The sequence below is a fragment of the Cetorhinus maximus genome, chromosome 20 (assembly GCF_964194155.1).
Source record: "Cetorhinus maximus chromosome 20, sCetMax3.hap1.1, whole genome shotgun sequence".
In the NCBI taxonomy this organism is placed as follows: Eukaryota; Metazoa; Chordata; class Chondrichthyes; order Lamniformes; family Cetorhinidae; genus Cetorhinus; species Cetorhinus maximus.
In genome coordinates, this window is record NC_135898.1 from 93961273 (window position 1) to 93985699 (window position 24427).

Below are 24427 nucleotides of genomic sequence, written 5' to 3' on the forward strand. Positions count from 1 at the left end.
TTATAGAGAAATAAATATTTTTCTCATCTTTGCTTTGCTTCATACTTTTAAATTATTGTCAAGAGTCCAGGCATCAGTCTCCCATGTAAGAACACCATCTGTATTTGCGATCCATAATCAGTCATGTGTCTTATTATCCATGCACTGGTGGGAGGTCTCTGCTGTGACTTCTCTTGCATAGGTGTAGTAGTTTAGGTTAAACAAATGGGTCAGATGTCGGAAGCAATAAATATAACGTAAACTAGTCAGCCCTTGTTAGAATTTAAAAGTTTACAAGCAAAAAAGGATGTAGTTTAATACCCCTGTGTCCTGTTAAAAATGTTAAGCATACATCTCCGTCTGACAAATGCTGCAAGTGCTGTAATAAATGTGATTTTACCTTTTGTCAGATCCTAATGAACCTAAAATGACACAATATTGTAATAGGGGCTAACAGCATGGATTTTGCAAGGAAACATCATAGTTGACTGGTTTAAAAACTAGAAGATTTTTAACTTGATGTATTTATTTAAAGTTGTTTAGGATCTTCTAGATCCTTCTCATGTTTTGAGTCAATGGGGATTTTAACTATTTTAATAGAATTTTCAGCTAACCAATGACATGTTTACATGTCAACTTTTGCAGTAAGGTTTTCGAACTTAAATGATAATGAATGAGTATACCAGCATCTGGCATTTTAAAATCCATTTTACATCCCTATTTTCAGCTCAAAATTAGAAAGACTAAATCTTTGTTCACTCAAGTCTTCACTCCCTTCTACAGACGCTTTCCTCCTCCTCCTCCAGGCATTCTTAGGCTGAATCAGCCTATTCAGTCTTTTTGTCCTGTAAGGGTCCAGATCCTCTCCAGCACAAAGACTACTTGCTTCCACCTCCAAAACAATGCCTGTCCCTTTGCTGCTGAAACTCATTTATGTGTCTTTGTTACCTCTAAACTTGATCACTCTAACTTAGTTAACTGATTAATTTACCTTCCAGAGTATGCACAAGCCTTGCTCAGCTATCATTTATCCTCACTGGCTCATGTTGGCTGTCCATTGCCCATACATTAAATTGGAAATCATCTTCCATGTAGTCAGTTTCTTCCATCCCACTTTCCCATACCCGCCCATTGATAACTGGTTCCTACTCTCTAGAATTTCATGTCTTAATTTCTCCTTTTCTAGCTTGGTGTTCCCTACCTTGTAATTTTTTTTTTGCATTAAATGGGAAATATAAATCCAAGTTGTTGAAGCAGCGTTCTTGTGTGATTTGGGCTTGCGTGTTGTTATGAGCACAATTTTTCCAGATCTTTGTGTTCTTGAGGTAAACTTCAGGATCAAATTGGCTACAATTGCTTTTGGTTATACCCAGTATTCCACCCAATGTGCTAAGTCCTAAATCTATTGTATTTTTCTTTCAGTACTATCTTTTGATCATGTTTCTAATTAAAATTGTTCCATCAATGTCTTCCAAATGTCTTAGTAGGACGACCTAAGTATGAAATAAATGAAATTGAGCTCTGAAAATACAGTTGTAGTCTACTAAAATATTTTGAATAGCTCTAATTAATGCTACAATATAAACATCCAACAAAGATTAATTTCATTTGCTTTTGTGGGAATGATTCACATTAAGATTCAAGTTCAAGCAATGCACATGTCCATAACTAACTGCAAATCCCTCTCATATAAATAATAAATATTTTTACATATTTAATACTTGTGTGAGACATTCACAATGACTGAAAATACAGCCAGAGTTCAGCTTGCACATCTGTCAAGTCAGAAATGTAAGGAAGTCTGTGTTTTCCTATGAGACCCTGATCTTATGCAAATACTTTAGACTGAAATAATTGTTTTCATTATTTCATCACAGTATAATAATTAAATGTAGCTTATTACAAAGGAGCTCCCTTTGGTGGCAAGGGGTTAAGAATTTACTGTTTAGAAAACCTAACAGTATAGGATGCACTGCAAAAAGGCTGGTTATTCGGTTAGTCTACCAGCTTTTTAACTTCATAATTTGTATAGAGAATTGTAAAATATTGTTCACAACATTTTTTTAATTTTATGAAAGTGAAGGTAGTTTACAAAATATGCCTTAGGTTAACAATCAAAGCTCAAAACTGTTAAGTTCTAAGCGTTCTCTTGAAATGGGTGGGGTCAGTTTTATACACTACTTCCATTTTTCTTTACAGATTTTTCCTAGATTGCTCCTCTTGTTAAAGGTATTTGTTTTCATGCAGCTCGCCATCTGGAGGGTGGGTCAGCACATTATGTAATTCCCCAAAGCTTCCACCAGCAATGCTTTCCGATATCTCAAAAGCCAGAATACATCATTCCATGGACAGAGTAGGTTGACTAAGTACTAACAAAACTCAATGGTTCAGCTGAATGTTGGCTAAGACCTGGACACAGATGTATAAATTTTTCTCAAGAACATTCTAATGATTCCCTGCTACAGCTATCCTTGTCTGTGTTAGTGTATTTTACATAGGAATTTAAATCATACGCCAAGCGGCCAAGTAAATGTACTTTTTCATAACACAGAGGCTTATATCCACCCTTTTAACCAAGTTTCATTCTTGTGCACCTCCCTAACTGCAGCGTATTTGCTGTTGGATTGCACTTCAATATTAATTCAGAAAAATAGTCATGTTGATTTGGTTTTATTCCCTATCACTATCTTGGAAATCTTTATCTGTCCCCTTCTCATGAACCTGTCTCGATTCTATATATTCTTTTCCCAAATTTGCCTCAAATTCCGTGTCCCCATGTTCCCCACCCCCATCAAAATATCTACCTCTGGCTCTGCCCTCTTGCTTTCCTGTGTGTCCAGCAATCTTTAATGCCTCTATTTGAACTGTTCCATCTGTGTACCTCTGATTATCTATCTCCGTTAACTACCCCATTAACCCCCACCCCCAGATTTGCTGAATATTATTTCTAACAACCAGGCTTGTTCCTTCTGGTAATGTTAAGAGCCCTCTTATTGATAGTTTGGTGGATATTATAGTCCAAGGATTGACAGCAACACAGAGTCCCTACAGTATTACTGGAAAAGCAATGGCCAGAATTTTTTTTAAATTATCAAGGTCTCCACATACCCATGAAGACCATTTGGTGTACCACAGTAGGTTATCCACTGATTTATACATTAGGCTGGATTTTTGTTCGTTGCAATTGCCTATTAACTTTCTTTGGGGTTTTGCACCGGAAATTACTGTAAATTAGGAGCCAAATAAATGCAGAATGTAAGGACTTGTGTGAGTAAAGCAAGCACCTGGGTGATTGCAGAGTCTAAACGAGGAAGTGTCAGAATATTGAATCTGATGTCAAATCAGATACAGAAAGCGAAATAGAGATGGAATGAGAGATGAAGAATGTTTTAAAAATTAGTTTACTTTTTAAAAAATCTCCCAATAATTAAAAGCTGAAGGAATGAAACACCACAATTATAAGAGTTAATTTTCAGTGCCAGAGTGTTTGTGTCGCAGTAATCAAGACTTGCCTTACCATTAGAAGGGTACTTGGACAGAAATGGACAAGACTTTTTTCTGGTGAATTTAGCTTGTATATATCAGGTAGGCGTATCAACTTCACGCCATTCAGTGTATTTGCCTGGTGAGTCTTTCAGTGAAACATCATGACCACACAACCTTTGGAAGAGCAGAGCATATTGAACAAGCAACTTCCTGATTTCCACATTCAACTGCGGTCGTCAGAAGTTGTCTTGTTCCATGTCAGTAAGTGCTATTGTCTTGTTATTGTTGGTACTGCAAAATCCGGGCTATTATTTTTCTAAGAATCATGTAGAAATTTTATCTTTTTTCAGTGGAAAAAGGCAGACAGCACTTCAAAAAACAGTAGTGGAACACCAATCAAGATAGAAGATCCTAATCAGTTTGTTCCATTAAACACAGATCCACGGGAGGTCCATGACAGGAGAAATAAGGTAAGCCTTGTCTGAGTGATAGTTATACAGTACAGAAACAGGCCCTTCGGCCCATCATGTCCATGCTGGCCATCAAGCACCTATCTATTCTAATCCCATTTTCCGGCACTTGGCCCATAGCCCTGTATGCTATGGTATTTCAAGTGATTATCTAAATACTTCTTAAATGTTGTGAGGGTTCCTGCCTCTACCAAACCCACAGGCAGTGTGTTCCAGATTCCAACGATCCTCTGGGTGAAAAAACTTTCCTCAAATCCCCTCTAAATCTCCTGCCCCTTACCTTAAATCTCTGCCCTCTGGTTATTGACACCTCTGCTAAGGGGAAAAGTTTCTTCCTATCTACCCTATCTATGCCCCTCATAATTTTGTATACCTCTATCAGGTCCTTCAGCCACCTCTGCTCTAACGAAAACAACCCTAGCCTATCCAGTCTCTCTTCATAGCTGAAACTCTCCAGCCCAGGCAACATCCTGGTGAATCTCCTCTGCACCCTCTCTGGTGCAATCACATCCTTCCTATAGTGTGGCGACCAGAACTGTACACAGTACTCCAGCTGTGGCCTAACTAGCGTTTTTTTACAGCTCCAACATAACCTCCCTCCTCTTGTATTCTATGCCTTGGCTAATAAAGGCAGGTATCCCATATGCCACCTTAAACATCTTATCTACCTGTGCTGCTGCCTTCAGGTATCTATGGACATGTACACCAAGGTCCCTCTGATCCTCTGTATTTCCTAGGGTCCTACCATTCATTGTGTATTCCCTTGCCGCGTTGGTCCTTCCAAAATGCAACACCTCACACTTCTCAGGATTAAATTCCATTTGCCACTACTCTGCCCATCTTCCCGGCCCATCTATATCGTCCTGCAATCTAAAGCTTTCCTCCTCGCTATTTACGACATCACCAATTTTCGTGTCATCTGCGAAATTACTGATCATACCTTCTATATTCACATCTAAATCACTAATGTACGCTATAAACTAGCAAGGGTCCCAGCACCGATCCCTGTGGTACACCACTCGTCACAGGCTTCCAATCGCAAAAACAACCTTCGAACATCATCCTCTGCCTCCTGCCACTAAGCCAATTTTGGATCCAATTTGCCAAATTGCCCTAGATCCCATGGGTTCTTACCTTCTTAACCATTCTCCCATGCAGGACCTTGTCAAAAGCCTCACTGAAGTCCATGAAGGCTACATTAACTGCACTACCCTCATCTACACAACTAGTCACCTCCTCGAAAAATTCAATCAAATTTGTTCGACATGATCTCCCCCTGACAAAGCTATGCTGACTATCCCTGATTAATCCCTGCCTCTCCTGTGCCTCAGAATTTTATCCAATAGTCTCTCTACCACTGATGTTAGACTCACTGGCCTGTAATTACCTGGTTTATCCCTACTACCCTTCTTGAATAATGGTACCACATTCGCTGTCCTCCAGTCCTCTGGCACCTCTCCTGTGGCCAGAGAGGATTTGAAAATTAGTGTCAGAGCCCCTGCAATCTCCTCCCTTGCCTCACATAGCAGCCTGGGATACATCTCACTTGGATCTGGGGATTTATCCACTTTTAAGCCTGCTAAAACTACTAATACCTCCTCCCTTTCAATGCTAACTTGTTCAAGTATATACAGTCCCCCTCCCTGATTTCTACACCTACATGGTCCTTCTCCATAGTGAACACAGATGAAAAGTAATCATTTAAAACCTCACCTATGTCCTCTGGCTCCATGCACAAATTGCCACTTCGGTCCCTAATTGGCCCCACTCTTTCCCTGGTTATCCTCTTACCCTTAATATATTTATAAAATGTCTTGGGATTTTCCTTTATCGTGCCTGCCAGTTTTTTCATGCTTCGCTCTCCTAATTACTTTTTTTAAGTACCCCGCCCGTATACTTTCTATATTCCTCTAGGACTTCCACTGTTTTCAGCCCTCTGTATCTGCCATAAGCCTCCTTTTTTTCCTCATCCAATCCTCTATATCCCTTGACATCCGGGGTTCCCTGGACTTGTTGTACCCTTCACCTTTACGGGAATATGTTGGCCCTGAACTCTCACTATTTCCTTTTTGAATGACTCCCACTGGTCTGATGTAGACTTTCCTACAAGTAGCTGCTCTCAGTCCACTTTGGCCAGATCTTGTCTTATCATATTGAAACCGGCCTTTCCCCAATTCAGGACCTTATTTCCAGTCCATCTTTGTCCTTTTCCAAAACTACCTTAAATATTAGAGTTATGGTCACTATCCCTGAAATGCTCCCCCACTGATACTTCTACCACTTGCCCAGCTTCATTCCCTAAGATTAGGTCCAGTACCACCCCTTCTCTTGTCAGACTTTTTACATGCTGGCTCAAAAAGCTCTCCTGGATGCACTTTAAGAATTTCGCCCCCTCTAAGCCTTTCACTCTAGGACTATCCCAGTTAGTACTGGGGAAGTTGAAATCCCCTACTAGTATTACTCTATTATTGTTACACTTCTGAGATTTGCCTACATTTCTGCTCCTCTATCTCCCACTTACTGTTTGGAGACCTATAGTACACTCCCAGAAAAATGATTGCCCCTTTTTGTTTTTAAGTTCTACCCATATGGCCTCATTTGAGGAACATTCTAAGATACCATCCCTCCTTACTGCAGTAATTGACTCATTGATCAATAGTGCAATGCCACCTCCTCCTCTTTTACTGGCCATCTTTTACTCCCTGACATGCCTGAAGATTCTATACTCTGGAATATTGAGCTGCAGGTCCTGCCCTTCCTTCAACCGTGTCTCTGAGATAGCAACAATATCATATTTCCATGTGCTAATCAATGCCCTCCATTCATCTGTCTTACTTGTAAGACTCTTTGCGTTAAAATAGATAGTCCAGCCTTGCATTATTCCCTTGTGCCTTTAAAAAAGTCAAGATTTGCTCTGCCTTCCAGATTGATTTAGTTTCTCTTCTGTATTTGGCTGTGCATCACCCCCTACTGTAACTCCACTCTGTATCCCATCCCCCTGCCAAATCAACAGCATGAGCAAAGCTCCCCGCAAGGATGTTGGTCCTGTTCCGGTTCAGGTACAACCCGTCAGACTTATACAGGCCCCACCTTCGCCAGAAACAGATCCAGTGATACAGGAAACTAAAGCCCTGTCTCCTGCACCATCTCTTCAGCCACACATTCATCCTCTCTATCCTCCTATTCCTATACTCACTTGCACATGACACAGAGAGTAATCCAGAGATTACAACCTTTGAGGTCCTGCTTTTTAATCTGCTACCTAGCTCCCTAAATTTTTGTTGCAGGACCTCATCCTTCTTTCTACCCATGTCGTTGGTACCAATGTGAACCACGACCTCTAACAGTTCGCCCTCCCCCTGCAGCTGTTCTGTGACATCCTTGACCCTGGCACCAGAGAGGCAACACATCATCCTGAGTCAGGTCTACGGCCGCAGAAGCACCTGTCTGCACCCCTCGCTATTGAGTCTCCTACCACTATTGCTCTTGCACTCTTACTCCTCCCCCCTTGTGCAGCTGAGCCACCCACAGTGCCGTGAACTTGGCTCTAGCTGCACTCTCCAGAGGAACCTTCACCCTCAGCGTTTTCCAACAAAAACGGTTCTTGAGTGAGATGCACTCTGGGGCTTTCTTGACCACCTGCCTGCCTCCGTCCTTCTGACTGGTTGTCACCCACATTCCCCCTCTGACTGCACTTCCTTCAGCTGTGGAGTGACCACATCTTAAAAAACATGCTATCCACGTAACCTTCAGCCTCGTGGATGCACTGCTGTGTCTCCAGCTGACACTCAAACTCCGAAACCCATTGCTTAAGCTGGTGGCACTTCCTGCACATCTGATCATCCAGACTGCAAGGAGTGTCTAAGAATTCCCACATGCTGCAGGCTGTACAACAACAGGATTCAGCTCCCTTGCCATACTTTTTGTTTGTTTTAATTAAAAGTATTTCCTTAAATTTAAACCAAGTAGAAAACTATTTAGTTTTTCATTAAAAAAAATACTGAGACTCTTACTTTCTGTAATGTTGCTTTAAAGTAGAAAAAAACACATCTATAAATCAGCTCTTTCCCTTGTCCTGATGTCACTCCTTTCGAATTCCAGCACCACTGAGTGTCTGGGTGAGAAGTGGCTCCCTCACAGGTAAACACCGTTCCCACTCTTTATACAGCCGCTCCGCTCCCTCACAGGTAAACTCCTGCTCTTTAGGTCCTCCTCTTGCACTCTCCTCTTGGTGCTGCTGACTGCCTGTCCCGGGGTCCTCCTCTCTCACACTCCTCCAGGTGCTGCTGACTGCCTGGCTTGGGGTCCTCCTCTCGCACTATCCTCCAGGTGCTGCTGACTGCCTGGCTTGGGGTCCTCCTCTCGCACTCTCCTCCAGGTGCTGCTGACTGCCTGGCTTGGGGTCCTCCTCTCGCACTCTCCTCCGGGTGCTGCTGACTGCCTGGCTTGGGGTCCTCCTCTCGCACTCTCCTCCGGGTGCTGCTGACTGCCTGGCTTTGGGTCCGCCTCTTGCACTCTCCTCCGGGTGCTGCTGACTGGCTGTCCCAGGGTGGTCCTCTCACACTAGTGGCTACTTAATTGCTATATCTGATTCCGTATAAGAGTAAAAGTGAAAATTTCTAATAAATTTTAAAACATTTTCATAAACATAACAAAAAAATCATTAAGGGAAGATACTTCCAATTAAAGTACTCTTACTGCTTCCAAAGTTACCTGGTACAGAAACCAAGGTTCTGGATTGCCTCACTGGAGACTGCCAAATGGGACAACAAAAATCTACAATGTCTAGAAACTTGGTCTTAAGTGGTTTAGCTACATGCAAGGTGCAGACTGAGGTTGGGGAATATAAAAAAATGTTCCTTCTGTGTTTATTCTTTATGATGTGTATTTTATTAAGTAATAGTCATTGTATTTATGGACTCCATTTGTAAATAATTTAGAATTGGGTCATAATTGTATAATGTGCACAGTTTGCTGTTTGTGCAGTTTCATGTATTTGTTGTGAAAAGTTCTTCCAAAACCCTTTGAACTTTTCAGGATAATATCATCTCACCAATCTGCCAGATGACTTTAATTGAAGGTAAAAGGATCACGCGAAACTCATTGATCAGGTCAAAGATGTTTAATATTTACAGTGTTATGTATCCTGACATATACAGCATTCCTGAACCAAGGATTGTCTAATTATTTTTGTTCCAGATTCGTGAGCAGAATCGATATGACATGAAGACTGCGGGGCCACAGTCACAATTGCTGGCTGGTATTGTTGTAGAGAAGAAAACTACTCCGGTATAGTTGTATTATATATTTCAATTTGTCCTTCAATTCATGATTTTCCTGTTAATACAAATAGCTATAGTTCTCACCATTTAAAACATCCATGTTTAAAATGGAGAGTCACTTATAGCTGCCAAAAAGTGGTAACTTAATTTGCATTAAAGCCAATGTCAAAACTGTCAGTTTTGGCATTTTAAATGCTCAATTTTTATTTTGTGCAGACTGACTGATGCAAAGAGAACTTGCGTATTGCTGAAAAGAGAAACATGCTTTCGAAACTTTTAATCTTGCACTCATCAAGACAGACGTAAGAATGCCAAATTTCAAAGGGAACAGCAATTTATACTGCATGAGAAAAGGGATGCTGATTGGTTGGCAAGTCACCTGATTGGTTGAGATGTTGCCATGGCGTATGCACCAAGGAGCCATTACCCCCATGCTTTTGTTTATTCAAAAGAGATGTAATGTCTGGACATATTCCTTTTACCTGCAGAGGACAGACCCCTGCATATAAATATATGTAGCTACTAGCAAGCATAAGTGAGGTACATTACAAGCATGACTGATAATCTTAAATTGGTTGTTAGTGTAATTCTTAATGTGCTCAGGATTGTTCAGCAAATGCTGCCCAATCGCAGAATCACATCTAGCATTAGACATTATATTCTGAGTTTTGCAAGCACAGATTCATTGAGTATGGTTAGTACTCTGCCTATTGCAAACGGGGGAGACGATGGCTCCGTGGTGTATTCCCCATGGCAATGTCTTGACCACAGCCAATTTGCAAACTAATCAGGACCTCTTCTCAGCAGTATAAATTGCTGTTCCCTTTGAAATTTGGCATTCTTGCATCTGTCGTGATGGGTGCAAGATGAAAAGCTTCAACAGCATGTCTCTTTTTTTCTGCAATAGTCAAGTTCTATACTACCAGGTGACTAGAGAGAGAACTCTTACAGTGAATTGTACCTACAATTTATATGAAACAGATTAAACGACTTATTGAATCAATCCATTTTGTTAACAATGTTAGTGATGTCCAAACATATAATCATCTGAAACCCAAGACCAACTGTTATCACTCAGGTACCTCCTGTGTGTTTTCAGCAATTTTATTGTTGTTTCCGCAACTTTTATCACATGTACAGCATGAATATTAACTGTCCTCTCTGGAAGCTGTAGATGAAATTAATTTTAATCTTCTAAGACTACCCCTTCTGCCATGCAGAGCAGCAAATCACATTCACAGGAATGCAACTGCTGTAAGTCGTGGGGACTGTAATTGTAAATGGATTCTTTTAACTGCATTATCAATGTTCAGAATCACAGAATTGTTATGGTGCAGGAGGCCGCCATTCAGCCCATCGTGTCTGCACCGGCTCTCCAAATGAGCATTATGACTCAGTACCATTCTCCTGCCTTTTCCCTGTAAGTCTGCACGTTGTTTCTATTTAAATATCATCTAATGCCCTCCTGAATGCCTTGAATTGAACCTGTCTCCACCACACTTCCAGGCAGTGCATTCCAGACCCCAACCACTCACTCTGTGAAAAAGCATTTGCTTCTTTTGCAAATCACTTTAAATCTGTGTCATCTCCTTCTCGATCCTTTTACAAGCAGGAAGTTTTATCTACTCTGTCTAGCCCCCTCATGAGTTTGAACACTTTTATCAAATCTCCTCTTAGCCTTCTCCTGTCCAAGGAGAACAGTCCCAACTTCTCCAATCTATCTTCATAATTGGTTTAACTGATGTCTTATACAAGTTCAGCATAACCTCCTTGCTCTTGTACTCTATTCCCCTATTAATAAAGCCATGGATACTGTATGCTTTATCAACTGCTCTCTCCACCTGTGCTTCCACCTTTAATGACTTATGCGCACATACACCCAGGTCCCTCTGCTCCTGCACACCCTTTACAGTTGTACCCCTTATTTCATATTGTCTCTCCATGTTCTTCCTACCAAAATGTATCACCTCACACTTCTCTGCATTGAACATTCATCTGCCACCTATCTGCCCACTCCAACGACTTGTCTATGTCATTTTGAAGTTCTACACTGTCCACCTCTCAGTTTACAATGCTTCCAAGTTTTGTATCTTCCGCAAGCTTTGAAATTGCTGCACACCAAGATCTAGATCATTAACATATATATAAGGAAAAGCAAGGGTTCCAATCCAGACCCCTGGGGAACTCCATTACAAACCTTCCTCCAGCCTGAAAAATATCCATTAGCAATTACTCGCTGTTTCCTATTACTTGGCCAATTTTGTATCCACGTTGCTACTGTCCCTTTTATTCCATGAGCTATAACGTTTCAAGTCTGTTGTATGGCACTATATAGAATGCCTTTCAGAAGTCCGTCTACACCACAACAACATTACCCTCATCGACCATCTCTGTTACCTCTTCAAAAAACTCCAAGTTAGTTAAATACTGTTTTCCCTTTAGAAATCCATGGTGGCTCTTCTTAATCAACCCACATTTTTCCACATGACTATTAATTCTATCCTGAATAATTGTTTCTAGAAGCTTCCCACTGAAGTTAAACTGACTGGTCTATAATTGCTGGGTTTATCCTTACAACCTTTTTTGAACAAGGGCATAATGTTTGTGATTTTCCAGTCCTGTGGTACTCCCCCCGAGTCTAGGGAAGACTGAAAGATTATGGCCAGTGCCCCTGCAATTTCCACTCTCGCTTCCTTTAATATTCTTGAATGCATCTTATCCGGTCCTAGTGCTGTGTCAACTTTAAGTACTGACAGTTTATCCAATACCACCTCCCTTATCAATTTTGAACCCTTCTAGTGACAGAGTTTCCTCCTCTGTCACCATGACCTGCTTCCTTAGTAAAGACAGATGCAAAGTATTCATTTAACACCTCAGCCATGCCTCCTGCCCCATGCATAAATCCTTTTTTGGTACCTAATCGGCCCTAATTGTTGAAAGGTTGACCAGTGTCAAAGAGTTATGTTTTCTTTTGAATGATTAAGGTGATTAGAATGTGCTGTGACAGGAATACAAGAAGGTGAAATTAATGAACGTTTGGAAATCCAAGGGTCAATCAGGGATAAACGAATTTGTTAAAGATAAGTCTTGTTTACCAAATTTGATCGTTTTTTTGAAGAACTGACTGGATGAAGTGGTGTGCCCCAGAAGTCATTGTTGAATTCACATTTCTTCTTGATGTATATATGGATGATTTAGACTTGAACACAGAGCATAATCTTGCAAATTTGATGACAAAGTTGGGAAAGCAGAAAACAGCAAGGAGAATTGTAAAGGAATTCAGAAAGATGCACAGTTTATGTGGAAAGGGCAGATAAGTGGCAAGTATATATTGCTATAAAAAAGACATGCTGTTGAAGCTTTTTGTCTTGCACTCATCAGGACAAAAGCAAGAATGCCAAATTCAACGGGTACAGCAATTTATACTTCATGTGAAGAGGGTGTTGATTGGTTGGCAAGTGGACTCTGATTTGTTGAGGGAATGAACCAGGAAATGGCTGTTCCCCCCCAAACTTCTGTTTAGTTAATAAAGGTGCAGTGCGTGGACATGTTCTTTTTGTTTGAAAACACATGGGGCCCTGTCCTTTGCAAACAAAAAGTACATGTCCACACATCTTTTTCAACTAAACAAAAATTTGGGGACAGCCATTCCCTGGTTCATTCCCCGGTTCATTCCCCATGTCAATGCCTTTACCAATCAGAATTGACTTGCCTGGTTTGAATTTGAAAGCTTGGCAGTTAACTGTTAGTCATAGTCATAGAGATCTACAGCACAGAAAAAGGCCCTTCGGCCCATCGAGTCTGCACCGGTCAAACGAGTACCTAACTATTCTAATTCCATTTTCCAGCATTAGGCCCATAGCCTTGTATGCCATGGCATCACAAGTTCACATCCAAATACTTCTTAAATGTTATGAGGGTTTCTGCCTCTACCACCCTTTTAGGCAGTGAATTCCAGATTCCTACCACCCTCTGGATGAAAAATTTCTTCCTCACATCCACTCTAAACCTCCTGCCCCTTACCTTAAATCTATGCCCCCTGGATATTGATCCCTCCACTAAGGGGAAAAGTTCCTTCCTGTCTACCCTATCTATGCCCCTTTTATACACCTCAATCATATCCCCCCTCAATCTCCTCTGCTCCAGGGAAAATAACCCCAGTCTATCCAATCTCTTCTCATAACTAAAACTCTCCAGCCCAGGCAACATCCTGGTAAATCTCCTCTGCACTCTCTCTCTAGTGCAATCACATCCTTCCTATAATGCGGATTCCAGAACTGCACGCAATACTTTAGCTGTGGCCTAACCAGGGTTTTATACAGTTCCAGCATAATCTCCCTGCTCTTATATTCTATGCCTCAGCTAATAAAGGCAAGTATCCCATATGCCTTTTTAACCAACTTATCTACCTGTCCTGCTACCTTAAGGAACCAGTGGACATGCACACTAAGGTCCCTCTGATCCTTGGTACTTCCCAGTGTCCTAGCATTCATGTATTCCCATGCCTTGTTTGTCCTGCCCAAGTGCATCACTTCACACTTATCCAGATTAAATTCCATTTGCCACTGATCAGCCTGTCTATATCCTCCTGTAATCTAAGGCTATCCTCCTCACTATTTATCACCCCACCAATTTTCGAGTCATCCACAAACTTACTGATCAACCCTCCTACATTCAAGTCTAAATCGTTTATATATACCACAAACAGCAAGGGACCTAACATCAATCCCTGTGGAACCCCAATGGACACAGGCATCCAATCACAAAAACACCCCTCGACCATCACCCTCTGCTTCCTGCCACTCAGCCAATTCTGGATTCAATTTGCCAAATTGCCTTGGATCCCATGGGCTCTTAACTTCATTATCAGTCTCCCATGCGGGATCAAAAGCGAATAGAAAATGCCCAACATTGATACACCATGACAATGCCAGGGATTGGAAAACTATAGTCATGAAGAAAGGCTTGAGACACTAGGACTATTTCCATTGGAACAGACAAAGTGAAGAGAATATTTAATGAATGATTATGGAATTATGAAGGGTTTTGATGGTGACTAAGGAAAGAATTTCTTTTGGAGAGTCGACGACACCTCATCAAATTAAAATCGTCAATGAGGAAAGTGGCTGGGAGAAAATTGTCTACATACAAGGCTCTTAGAACAGAAAGAAGTTGAGGTAGTGGTCATTGCATCTTTAAGAAAAATTGTATCAATATATTAATCTTTGAAACAGAACAAGATACAGTATGGGAGGGGGTTGTGAGAGAGAACAATGGATTTGTTTTGGATTGTTCTAGTAAGAGCTGGCATAGCCACTATGTGCCAGATCGATTCCTGTGCTATAAAATTCTATGGTTCTGTGAACTTCTAATGAAGTACTGAACCAAAAACATCATGAATGTGGAAACAGAAAAGGATTTAATTAGCATACTGTCTGGATGGTTTACAGCGCAGGTTATTATAAACATTTTATTCTGTCTAAATTAAATTCTTTGATTTCACCATACTTGAGTTAGCCCTCTGCATGATGCTATAAAAAAAATCCCTTTTTTGGCAATCTAATGAGATATGCTTGAGTGATAGGGAAAAGGATCTCTTCCTTTTGAAAATGATTCAGCTAAAACCTAGCCAAGGGAACCAAAATACCATATGTACGTGATTTGAACACTGGAATTTGAACTTGGTTTAGCGCTTCAGTGTCATTGCTGTTAAGATGCCCCTAGGTTATTTTGGTAATAATTAGCTCAGTTAAAGACATAGCTCTCTGTTTTCCTCACCGAGAAAGGAGCTGATTGTATCTTTGTGCAGGTGACAATTTATTATCATTGGTCATATATTGGAAAGCTTACATCAAACTGTAAGAAGATGCTCTGAATTTTCTGAGAATTATGTGATAAAGTTAAAATCTTCCACCACTACTGAAACCTAAAATTATTTATGTAAATTTATTTACTTCCCAGCCCACGCAGTTGGAAATCGAAGGAATGGAAGACCAGTTGCCACCAGGTCCACCAAACCCATTCAGTTACTTAAATGAGTGCGAATTGGAGGAATACAAAAAAATAATTGAACGGAAGCAACAAGGATTGGATGGTAAAATAACTTACATTTTTGATATGAAGGACTTGATTATATCCAGTAATTTGTCAGTATAATATACAAAAACTTCAAAATTTCTGTATTGAGTATGGGGAAGGAAATAAGTTGTATTAGGATAAATTGGAAACAGTGACCTCTTGTGGTTAACAAATCTTAATGCCCCATGTAGACTGTCTGTTCATTTACTAATATTTTCCTGGTTTATTTAGCACTTCAGTTGGATCCTAACCTATGAAATGCTGGAGTATTGAAACTCCAGATGTACAAAAGGACATCCTATATCCCCAAAGGCAGGCTTCCCCCTCCTTGAATTCTATTGCTTTTCCCTCACTTTTATTCCAACTCCAATTAGGAATGTGTATAAGTTGCTGATGCTCTGTCCACCTAACGATTTTGGAAGTTAAAGTGGTTACACGCCAGTCCCCTTGTTTAAAACCAGGATCTGAATTAAAGAGCCTATGATTGGGAGGTTGTGTGGTATTTTCTCATTTTTCAGGTCCACCTGCATCATTCTTGAGTTGAGACCTAAGCTCCCAGAGGCTTATTCTGTAACTGTTTTTAAGTGGAGGGTAAGGTGACATGGGGTAATCTTCTTCCCTCACTTTCTCTTATGAGCAGAATATCTGATATTACCCCCCTGGTAGCAAAATGTTTTTAAAATTATTTTTTTGGGAAGTGGGAACTATGTCCCTGTTACCAGATTTTAGAATGTATTTGAGCAATCATGTATTTAGTGCACCATGCATAGACTTAAAAGCTCCCCTGGCAATATTTGAACAAGAATGGAGTTTTTCTGCTAGCCCCTGGCCATTATTTGTATCTAAACCAGCATCACCAAAATAGATTAACATTTGTTTAATTTGTGGGAACGTGCTGTACACAATTGGGCTGTACTGGTTCTTGATGTAACAAAAGTGACTATACTTTTGAAAGTAATTCATTGATCCTGAAGGGCTTTGCGCCATTCTGAGAGTATGAAAGGCACTATAATAATGAGCTCTCTTATCCTCCTCTATCATTAACTGTCCATAATTTTGAACAATGTTACATAAAAGTTTTAACAGTACGGATGATATCCTTTAGCTAGAAAGACATTAAAGGCATGGAAGAACATTTTTTTATTATAATGAAGTCTTGTAATATAAACTAAATGCTTAATGGCAAACTTCTAAACATAGAATTTAATACTCTTCTTTAATTGTGGTGTGCATTGGCAGTTATTTGCTCCTCGTTGGTAGGTCAAATCTCTAGTTCAGTTGTTTATCATAATTTCCTTCCGCATTAACACTGGTTGTGTATACTGCTGGGAGTGTAACAAGCGATCAGCTGGAGGATAAGCTTCCAGCAAGAGTCTTTAACAATTAAAAAAAATTCTAAAGGAATGGTGAAGGGTATAAAAGATAATTGGCAGCAGTAACGTAAATGAATTGGTAGCCTGTAAAATTGAATCAAAACATCCTGAACAGTTGGAGATGGCTGCTAACTTAATTACTGTTATCTATTTTTAATTGTTAGCATTTGAAGATTACTATTTTACCCAAAAGGTGATCTCGATCACAAGCTATTTAAAGTTGTCCATATCTTCACAAGACCATTCCGTGGGGAAAGCAGTTTAATGATGCTTGTAAATTTTGTTTATATAGCTAACTACCATATTACATTTGGGAGGAAATAAATGGATATTTCTTGCAAGAGATGATAATGGATGACATGGGAAATATTGGCACTTATAGTTTTGTAGGTCTCAAATCTATGTAGCTCACTTACTATGTTGAGCACTGCCAAATCTCTAAATGCATTCAGAGTTGGCTAATGTCCTAATCCAATAGAAAAGCTTGAATGCCCTTCGAAACTCATAAACGTGTGCAGTCTGAAATGTGCATCTAGTTACTTTCACTTTAAGATGTACTCTACTGCAGATTCCACACTTGCCACTGGCCCCCTGCACCCCCCACTTCCCCATGTGTTATGCCATTGAAATTCATATTGTTATCACTGTCATTATGGTGATCAAAACTTTCCAAGGGGTTTCTCTGCTGTTTGACAGGAGACTGAAATCAAGTTAAGGGCTGCAATATCTTATTAGGTAAAATATTCCTGGAGGCTACTATGATTGTGTGGCTTGAGAAAATGTAGAAATAGTTCTTATTTAGAGGAATTTTCATTATTGCAAAAAAAAATGCATGCTTGTTTCATACTAGAAATTCACTCAACAACCAGTCTGACCTTATGTTCCCTTTATGTCGCAGTATTGTAAATGTTTGTATTTTCCTTATTTCCATTTTGGGTTTCAACTATTACTATTTTCTAACTACCATCTTAGCAATAAAACAACTTGGAGGAGCATTCTATACAGTGTTGCATACCAACTGTCCTAATGAATGTTACTACCAGACTTAAAAGCTTATAAGATACCAAAACAATGCAAAAAATTAATGGTTCTCCTGATGGCGCAGATCCATGATATTTACTGAATTGCCTATTCTAAGCTGGAGGAGCAAAAGAAATACAACAGTTGTCTTGTGTGTGTGTGTGTGTGTGTGTGTGTGTGTGTGTGTGTGTGTGTGTCTTGACCAGAGAAATGAAAAAAATAGAATAGATTATTCTTAATTGTTATCCTTATCACTGGAGATTGAGAGAGGACAGATTACGATTTGGTTTATGTGCACCCCAACTTCCCTCTCCTCGTCATTGTCCAATACTACTTTTCACTACTATTTAGGCTAACACATGAGCATAGTATCACAAGGCTGCCAACTCCTATGGAACCATACCTGGCATAAGTCACCATCATCAGGACTGAAGAATATTTTAATTAATTTTGTATTAAAACTTTAACTTAATCATGTAGGGTGTGAGGTATGAATGAAGAAACAGGATGTAGTTTATAGCAAAATTTTCCGTTGGATAACGTAACCCACTTCCTTTTAGATTAACTTGTTATCCTATTCAGGTTCACTTATGAAACTAATGCTGCTTTTAGCTGCATTCTCCATAGACTCCAGCATTTGATATTCCACGAAACAAAAAAGCAAAATTAACTTTGCCACAATAAATGTCTACGTTGCTGGCTTTATGCTTTGCATTCATTTTGTAAACAAAGTATGTTTAGTTTGTACTAAAAAAAAAGCATGAAATCTTTGCACTGCATGTAGTACTTTAACACCATTAAAACGAAGAAAAACTAACTCTTCTCCTACAGATACTGAACAGGAACTAACATCAGATGATGGTTCTGCGTTATCACCACCTCAATCCCCACAAGCCATACCAGCAAAATTAGAAGGTGCGACACTTTAACCGTAGCTTATTATCATTTGCATTCCCTGGCGGCATTCATGTGTGTCTCTACCTTTTACAAGTTTGTTTCCATTATTATTGCATCTTTCTCAGAGAAAGCATTAGAATATAACATGTACAGTATTCCTACATTAAGTTGAAGGTTAGTCTAATTTTCTTGAATTTGCCACTGGCAGTATTGGTACTATGCCCTATCTCCATGTAATGCAATACTAGTGCATTGAGTTCATTAAATAATGAGGCAAAAATTTTCAAGCATTGGTATGCATATTTTATATTTAACGGTGCAGTAGATGCAATTCAAAAACAATATAAACAACTACAGAAAGTATGGAATTCAGTTATTCCCTATGAGAGTTCATTCCTCACCCCCGGAATTGATCCAGCCTCAGATGGTGAGCATCATACACTCGAGGCATGCTATTTGGCTTCAGCTTTATTTCCATTTCGGCAATAAATTGTCTTCTATACATTCTTTAATTTATTTTATCATTTAGACTATTTCCAATATAGAAGTTATACTAATCTACTAAGGTTAGACAACTTAACCTGGGTAAAGAAATTGGATTTTCTGTTTTAATACGCTTTCTAGCGCAATCCTCCTGACAACCATACACCAAATAATTTCCCCTTCCTCTTGTTGTCACACAATTTTGATCATTCTGGTAAACCATGAACAGCATTCTCATACCGCTTTGAATATGTAAAAGTGAATGGAAAGGAAAAGGTAGCAAAGTGGTTATGTTATGGGATTAGTAATCTAGTATCTAGTAATAATCTGTAGATATGAATTCAAACCTCTCAGCAGCAGTCAGATTTTAATTCAGTTAAATAACTCTGGAAGGGGGGAAAAAAGTATATTATTAATGGTAGTCATGTAAATTCCAGATTGTTGGGGGGAAAAAAACATTTGGTTCACTAATGTGCCTTAGGGAAGGAAATGTGTCATCCTTATCTGGTCTGATCTATATGTGACTCCAGGCCCAGAGCAGATCATATACAGACTGGTGCAATGGGCAGACGTGGCAGATACAATTTAACGTATAAAAGTGCGAAATGATACATTTTGATAGGAATAGTGAGAGGCAATTTAGGTGTAGACTCAAAGAAACCTGGGGATATAAGTGCACAAATCATTGAAGGGTGTAAGGCAGAGTGAAAAAAAGTGGTTAAAGAGGAGTATGGGACCCTGAGCTTTATAAATAGAGGCATAGAATACAAAAGCAAGCAAGTTAAAGGTTCAGCTCCAACCGGACTGTCCTTGATTGGGCATTGCACTTTAGGATGTGAAGGTTTCAGAAAGGTTGCAGAAAAGATTCACAAGAATATTTCCAGTGATGAGGGAAGTTTGGATGTTCTTAGGACAGAGAGGTTATGAGGAGATTTCACAGAGGCGTTCAAAATCATGATGGGTCTGGATTGGGAGAAACTGTTATCATTGATGGAAGGGTGGAGAACCAGAGGACACAAATTTAGCGATTGCCAAAAGAACCAAAAAGGCGATATAAGAAAGGACTTTTTATGCAGCAAGTGGTTACCATCCGGGATGCACTACCTGAATGCAGTGGTGGTGGCAGATTCAATCATGCCATTCATAAGGGAATTGGATAAGCACTTGAAAGAAAAAAAAGTTGCAGGGGAAAGGGCCAGGGAAGTGGGATTAACTAAATTGCTCATTCAGAGAGCTTGCACAGACTTGATGGACTGACTGGCCTCCTCCTGTGCTGTAACCATTTTATGATTTTATGTGGTTGCCTCTTAACTGCCCTCTGAAATGGCCTAGCAAGTCATTCAGTTGTCAAGAAGGTGGCTCACCACCACATTCACGTGTGAATGGGCAATAATTGCTGGCTTTGCTAGTGACACCCATATCCCATGAATGAATGGATAAAAATTAAAATAGAAACTCATTTAAGACACTTTCATAATTGATAGCTTAACTTTTTTGTATTCATAATCATTCTGCCTCAGAAAACACTATGCCAACAGTGGTGGTGAATGGAGGAAAGGAAGATGGACAAGCTTTCGCGGAAGATGTGACAAAACGTATCAGCCAGTTAACAACCAGCACTGTAGAGAGTGTGGAAATTACCATCAAGACAACAGAAAAGATAGATTTGAATGCCAGCGATACGCTTTCACCTGAGGGGTCTCCTTCTAAATCCCCCTCAAAGAAGAAAAAGAAATTCCGCACACCATCATTCCTGAAAAAGAACAAGAAGAAGGAAAAAGTGGAAGCATAATGATGGATCTGCAGGGGTGTTGCACAACTAAAATGTTAGTCAGATATGTCAATTTTAAATGTTTGATATTGACATGTTCCTCAGCTAAATGTGCTAAACGTCAGTTAACTGTGCACTGACCTAGAATAGAAGGAAAGGCCAAATTTATTAGGGGTTATTAATCTGACATCAAAACGTTTTATTGCAAGTTTGTTTAGTAATTAACCTTTTGCCAAAACTAAATCACGTTCTAGTGAATCCTAGACTTGGAACGGTTATACTGTGGAATTTAGTTTAATCTTTTTAAAATAAACTCATCTCATTACTTATTTCCACCAAAATGTGGAACTTTTATACATTAAACACAGATGATTTAATCCATTACTGACAACTTTATCTTAAATTTTTAATACTACAAAATAAATGTTACTAGCATGCAATATAAGGGTCTAATGACAGAATAAAGAATTCCTGACTCTAGTATACCTGAGTTATACCAGGCATGTCATAGTTCTAATATTAATGGACTAGATTATACAAAACTGGAGTCATGTTGATAGCGTTTTTGTTTTTTTTTAAAAAGCTGTACTGCACTTTTTGGTGATACATAACTTACTAGTGACTTAAATCCTAAGTGAATACATGAGGCAACCAAATGAAGGAGAAATAATGCTACCAAAAAGGGAAAGGCAGGTGTGCAATGAGATTAAGTGTTGGGGGAAGGATTGAGATTATAACAAATAAGTGGTATTGCAGCAGTTGATTCTTTTTGGAAGTGTCACAACTTTTAGAGTTGTTAAAAGAAAAAAAAGGCATGAAAATAACATTTTAGATGCATGATCTAGAAAATTAAGCTAGAACACAATACCAAAACCAGTGCCCATATCTTCTGAGTCCCAAACTATTCTAATTGACCCATTTTTCCCTCTCTCCACCTCTATCTTTAACCCCAGAGACACCTGGTGATTTTTAAAAAAGCCTCTATATTGTAGGCATGAGTCCATACCTTGGCCATATCTTGTGCCACTTGATTTTTTTAGCTACTAGATGGAACATGCTAACTTGGCTTGACCCCTTTGGGGTTTGGTCCAATGATTTGAGCTGGTTGACACTTTGTCCTCTGTTGGTTGCATGAACTATCCCCAATTTAAGACTGGTATCTAATATAGATGGCCATATTTTGTCCCATTTTCAGCGAGTTTACTCTGTAGAATGTTAATTACTATACAGATTTTTTGAATCAGTATTTTGCAAACTCCATGTTTTTTACAAAAAAATCTATCAGGAACAGCATGTTGATTATCAAGAGAACCTCCTTCAAAATATATCATTTACATTATATGTTCTCTTGAATTGTTACTTGTAATGCATTTGCTATAAAGCAGTTTCTCATGTAAAATGGAATGTGCAGTTAAGATTTTCATCTTGTTGAAAGACTGAGAAATGATTAATGATGGGTGTTTTCAAACAGCATCTTTTAAGTTGTGATCACAAATTTGCTGTATATTCTCCACTTCCTACTTCTGTGGTGTGGACGCCATGTGCTTCTGCTGAACAAAATGATGATGTTGAGAGGGGGGACTATGTATTTTAATTTTTATTTTTTTTTTGGAATGACTGAAGGATGCTATTTTTGTAAGCATAAAAACTATAAAAGATTTAAATGATTGTTTCTCCACATATACACCCCTGTTTACTGATGCTAATAGGTTACCAGATTAATAGACTTCTGTTACTAATATCTTTACAATTGATATTTTCATGGTAATTGTCAGAAAAAGAAAAAGATCTGTAAAAGTAAATTCTATGGACACTGAGGAAAACCACTACATGAGTTATTAAAAAAATAGATAAATTAAACCACTAGCATTGGGGGTCAGTGATCTGAATCCCAATTAGCAATGTGAATGGTAGTTTGATTCTGAAACTGTATGTTGATAAATGGGAATTGGAGTAGTTGGAAGGTTTGAGGATATGAGATTGGGCTACAGAGTGCATCTCTGAAAGGGAACAACACAACAGCAACACTAATAAGTACTGGAAAGATTAGTCAAGTAGTTAAACTTTAGTTTAAAAAAATTAAACCTTTATTATTAACTGTTTAAGAAGTAGTTTTCCAAGCTTTGTGCTTCTGGTAACTTTTTTGTGGGGGGGAGGACTCCTGTCTGCATAATTTATGCAGCTATGCATTGCTTTAAATTGAGTTAATTAACCTTGTTGCACCTTGTTAGCACTATATACACACACACGTGTGCGCATGCGTGCACACAAACACACACACATTGTCCTGTGGAAAATGTTTAACAAAATTGCTTTTAAATGTGTTGCAAATCAATGTAAAATCCACAAATAAACAGTATTTTTTGATGTGGAAGTACAGTATCCCATTTTAGAAATCTTATGATTTATATCTTACGGGACAATTTTCCAATAACCTTACTCTCCAATTTAGGCCCAAATTATGTGATATAATGTCCTTTGTAAATTATATTCTGACAAATTCCATTGCTTTCTTATATTTTTGAAATTCTGTGAAGCATCTAAAACTTTGGAGCATTTCAAAATCTGGAATCTGCTTATGGAAGAATGTATAAGAAATGGCACTCTGTATAGCAGCGTACTTGCTCTATGAAAAATTAAATACCTACATATATAAAGACACCAAAAATTGTCTTAATCTTTGCCTATGTACGAAAAGATACTTTGAACCTTGTCCCTAAGCCATAAGATAATAATGAAAGCATTCTCTGATTTGTATGAGGTTTTAAGTTTGTTCAAAATGAAGATTATAATGTGTTCCCAGTACAAGAAAACTTGAATATTCAAGTCCTACAGATTTTTAACCCCATGGATTGCTATTTACTTAAGTTGCTTCCAAAGGACATAACTAAGATACCATCTGTTCTTGTATGTTTCTGGCACATTAATTGTTAATACAATATGAAAAACAATGCACATGATAGCAATCAGTATATTAACCATTAAAATTAAGTTAGCATACTCCTGTAATTTCCTAATTGTGACATCTTCATTCAGTATTCTCTATATACAGAAAGTGTAAGCAAAAATCAGATTTGTGGAGGATACCAGGATATACAAAGTAGAGTTAACTAAGGCAGCTTCAAAACCTCAATGAGATGGGCAAAGTTTGTATGCAGGCAATAAAATGGTATTTTGAAATTTAATACAGACAAGTGTAAAGTACTGCACATGATATATAAACGGTGAAACATATGCTACATGAATGATAAAATACCTACAGATGAAGTGGAGAAAGACATGGGATTCTCCACTTTATACTTCACATGTCTAACTGTTGCAGAGTAGTAATCCACAGAGGAACGGGAAAGTTGAACTATATAAGTAGTAAAATAAAAGTCTGAGGAGGCGGAGATCAATCTATAATGTGCATTCCTCCAATTCTGGCTTCTTGCATGTCCTTATTTTCTTTACTGGCTGTAGTATCAGCTGCCTAGGCCCTAAACCCTACCTGTTTGACCAAGCTTTGTCACCTGTCCAAATGGCCTGGATTTTACTCTCAGCAACGAAGGAACAGCACTCGCCATTCACCTCACTGACAGCTGCCAC

At 39.0% G+C, this 24427-nt stretch overlaps 1 protein-coding gene across 1 annotated transcript in view; it reads left to right on the forward strand.

Annotated features, from left to right (window-relative positions):
• Window positions 1-23839, forward strand: part of add3a (adducin 3 (gamma) a) — a 264546-nt gene extending 240707 nt beyond the window's left edge. The window contains exons 13-17 of the mRNA XM_078565164.1: window positions 3816-3935; window positions 9135-9224; window positions 15179-15311; window positions 18520-18603; window positions 20589-23839. Coding sequence (XP_078421290.1) covers window positions 3816-3935; window positions 9135-9224; window positions 15179-15311; window positions 18520-18603; window positions 20589-20860 — 699 coding nt within the window. The 3' untranslated portion in view covers window positions 20861-23839. The remainder of the gene's footprint in view (window positions 1-3815; window positions 3936-9134; window positions 9225-15178; window positions 15312-18519; window positions 18604-20588) is intronic.
• Window positions 23840-24427: the final 588 nt, after the last annotated feature.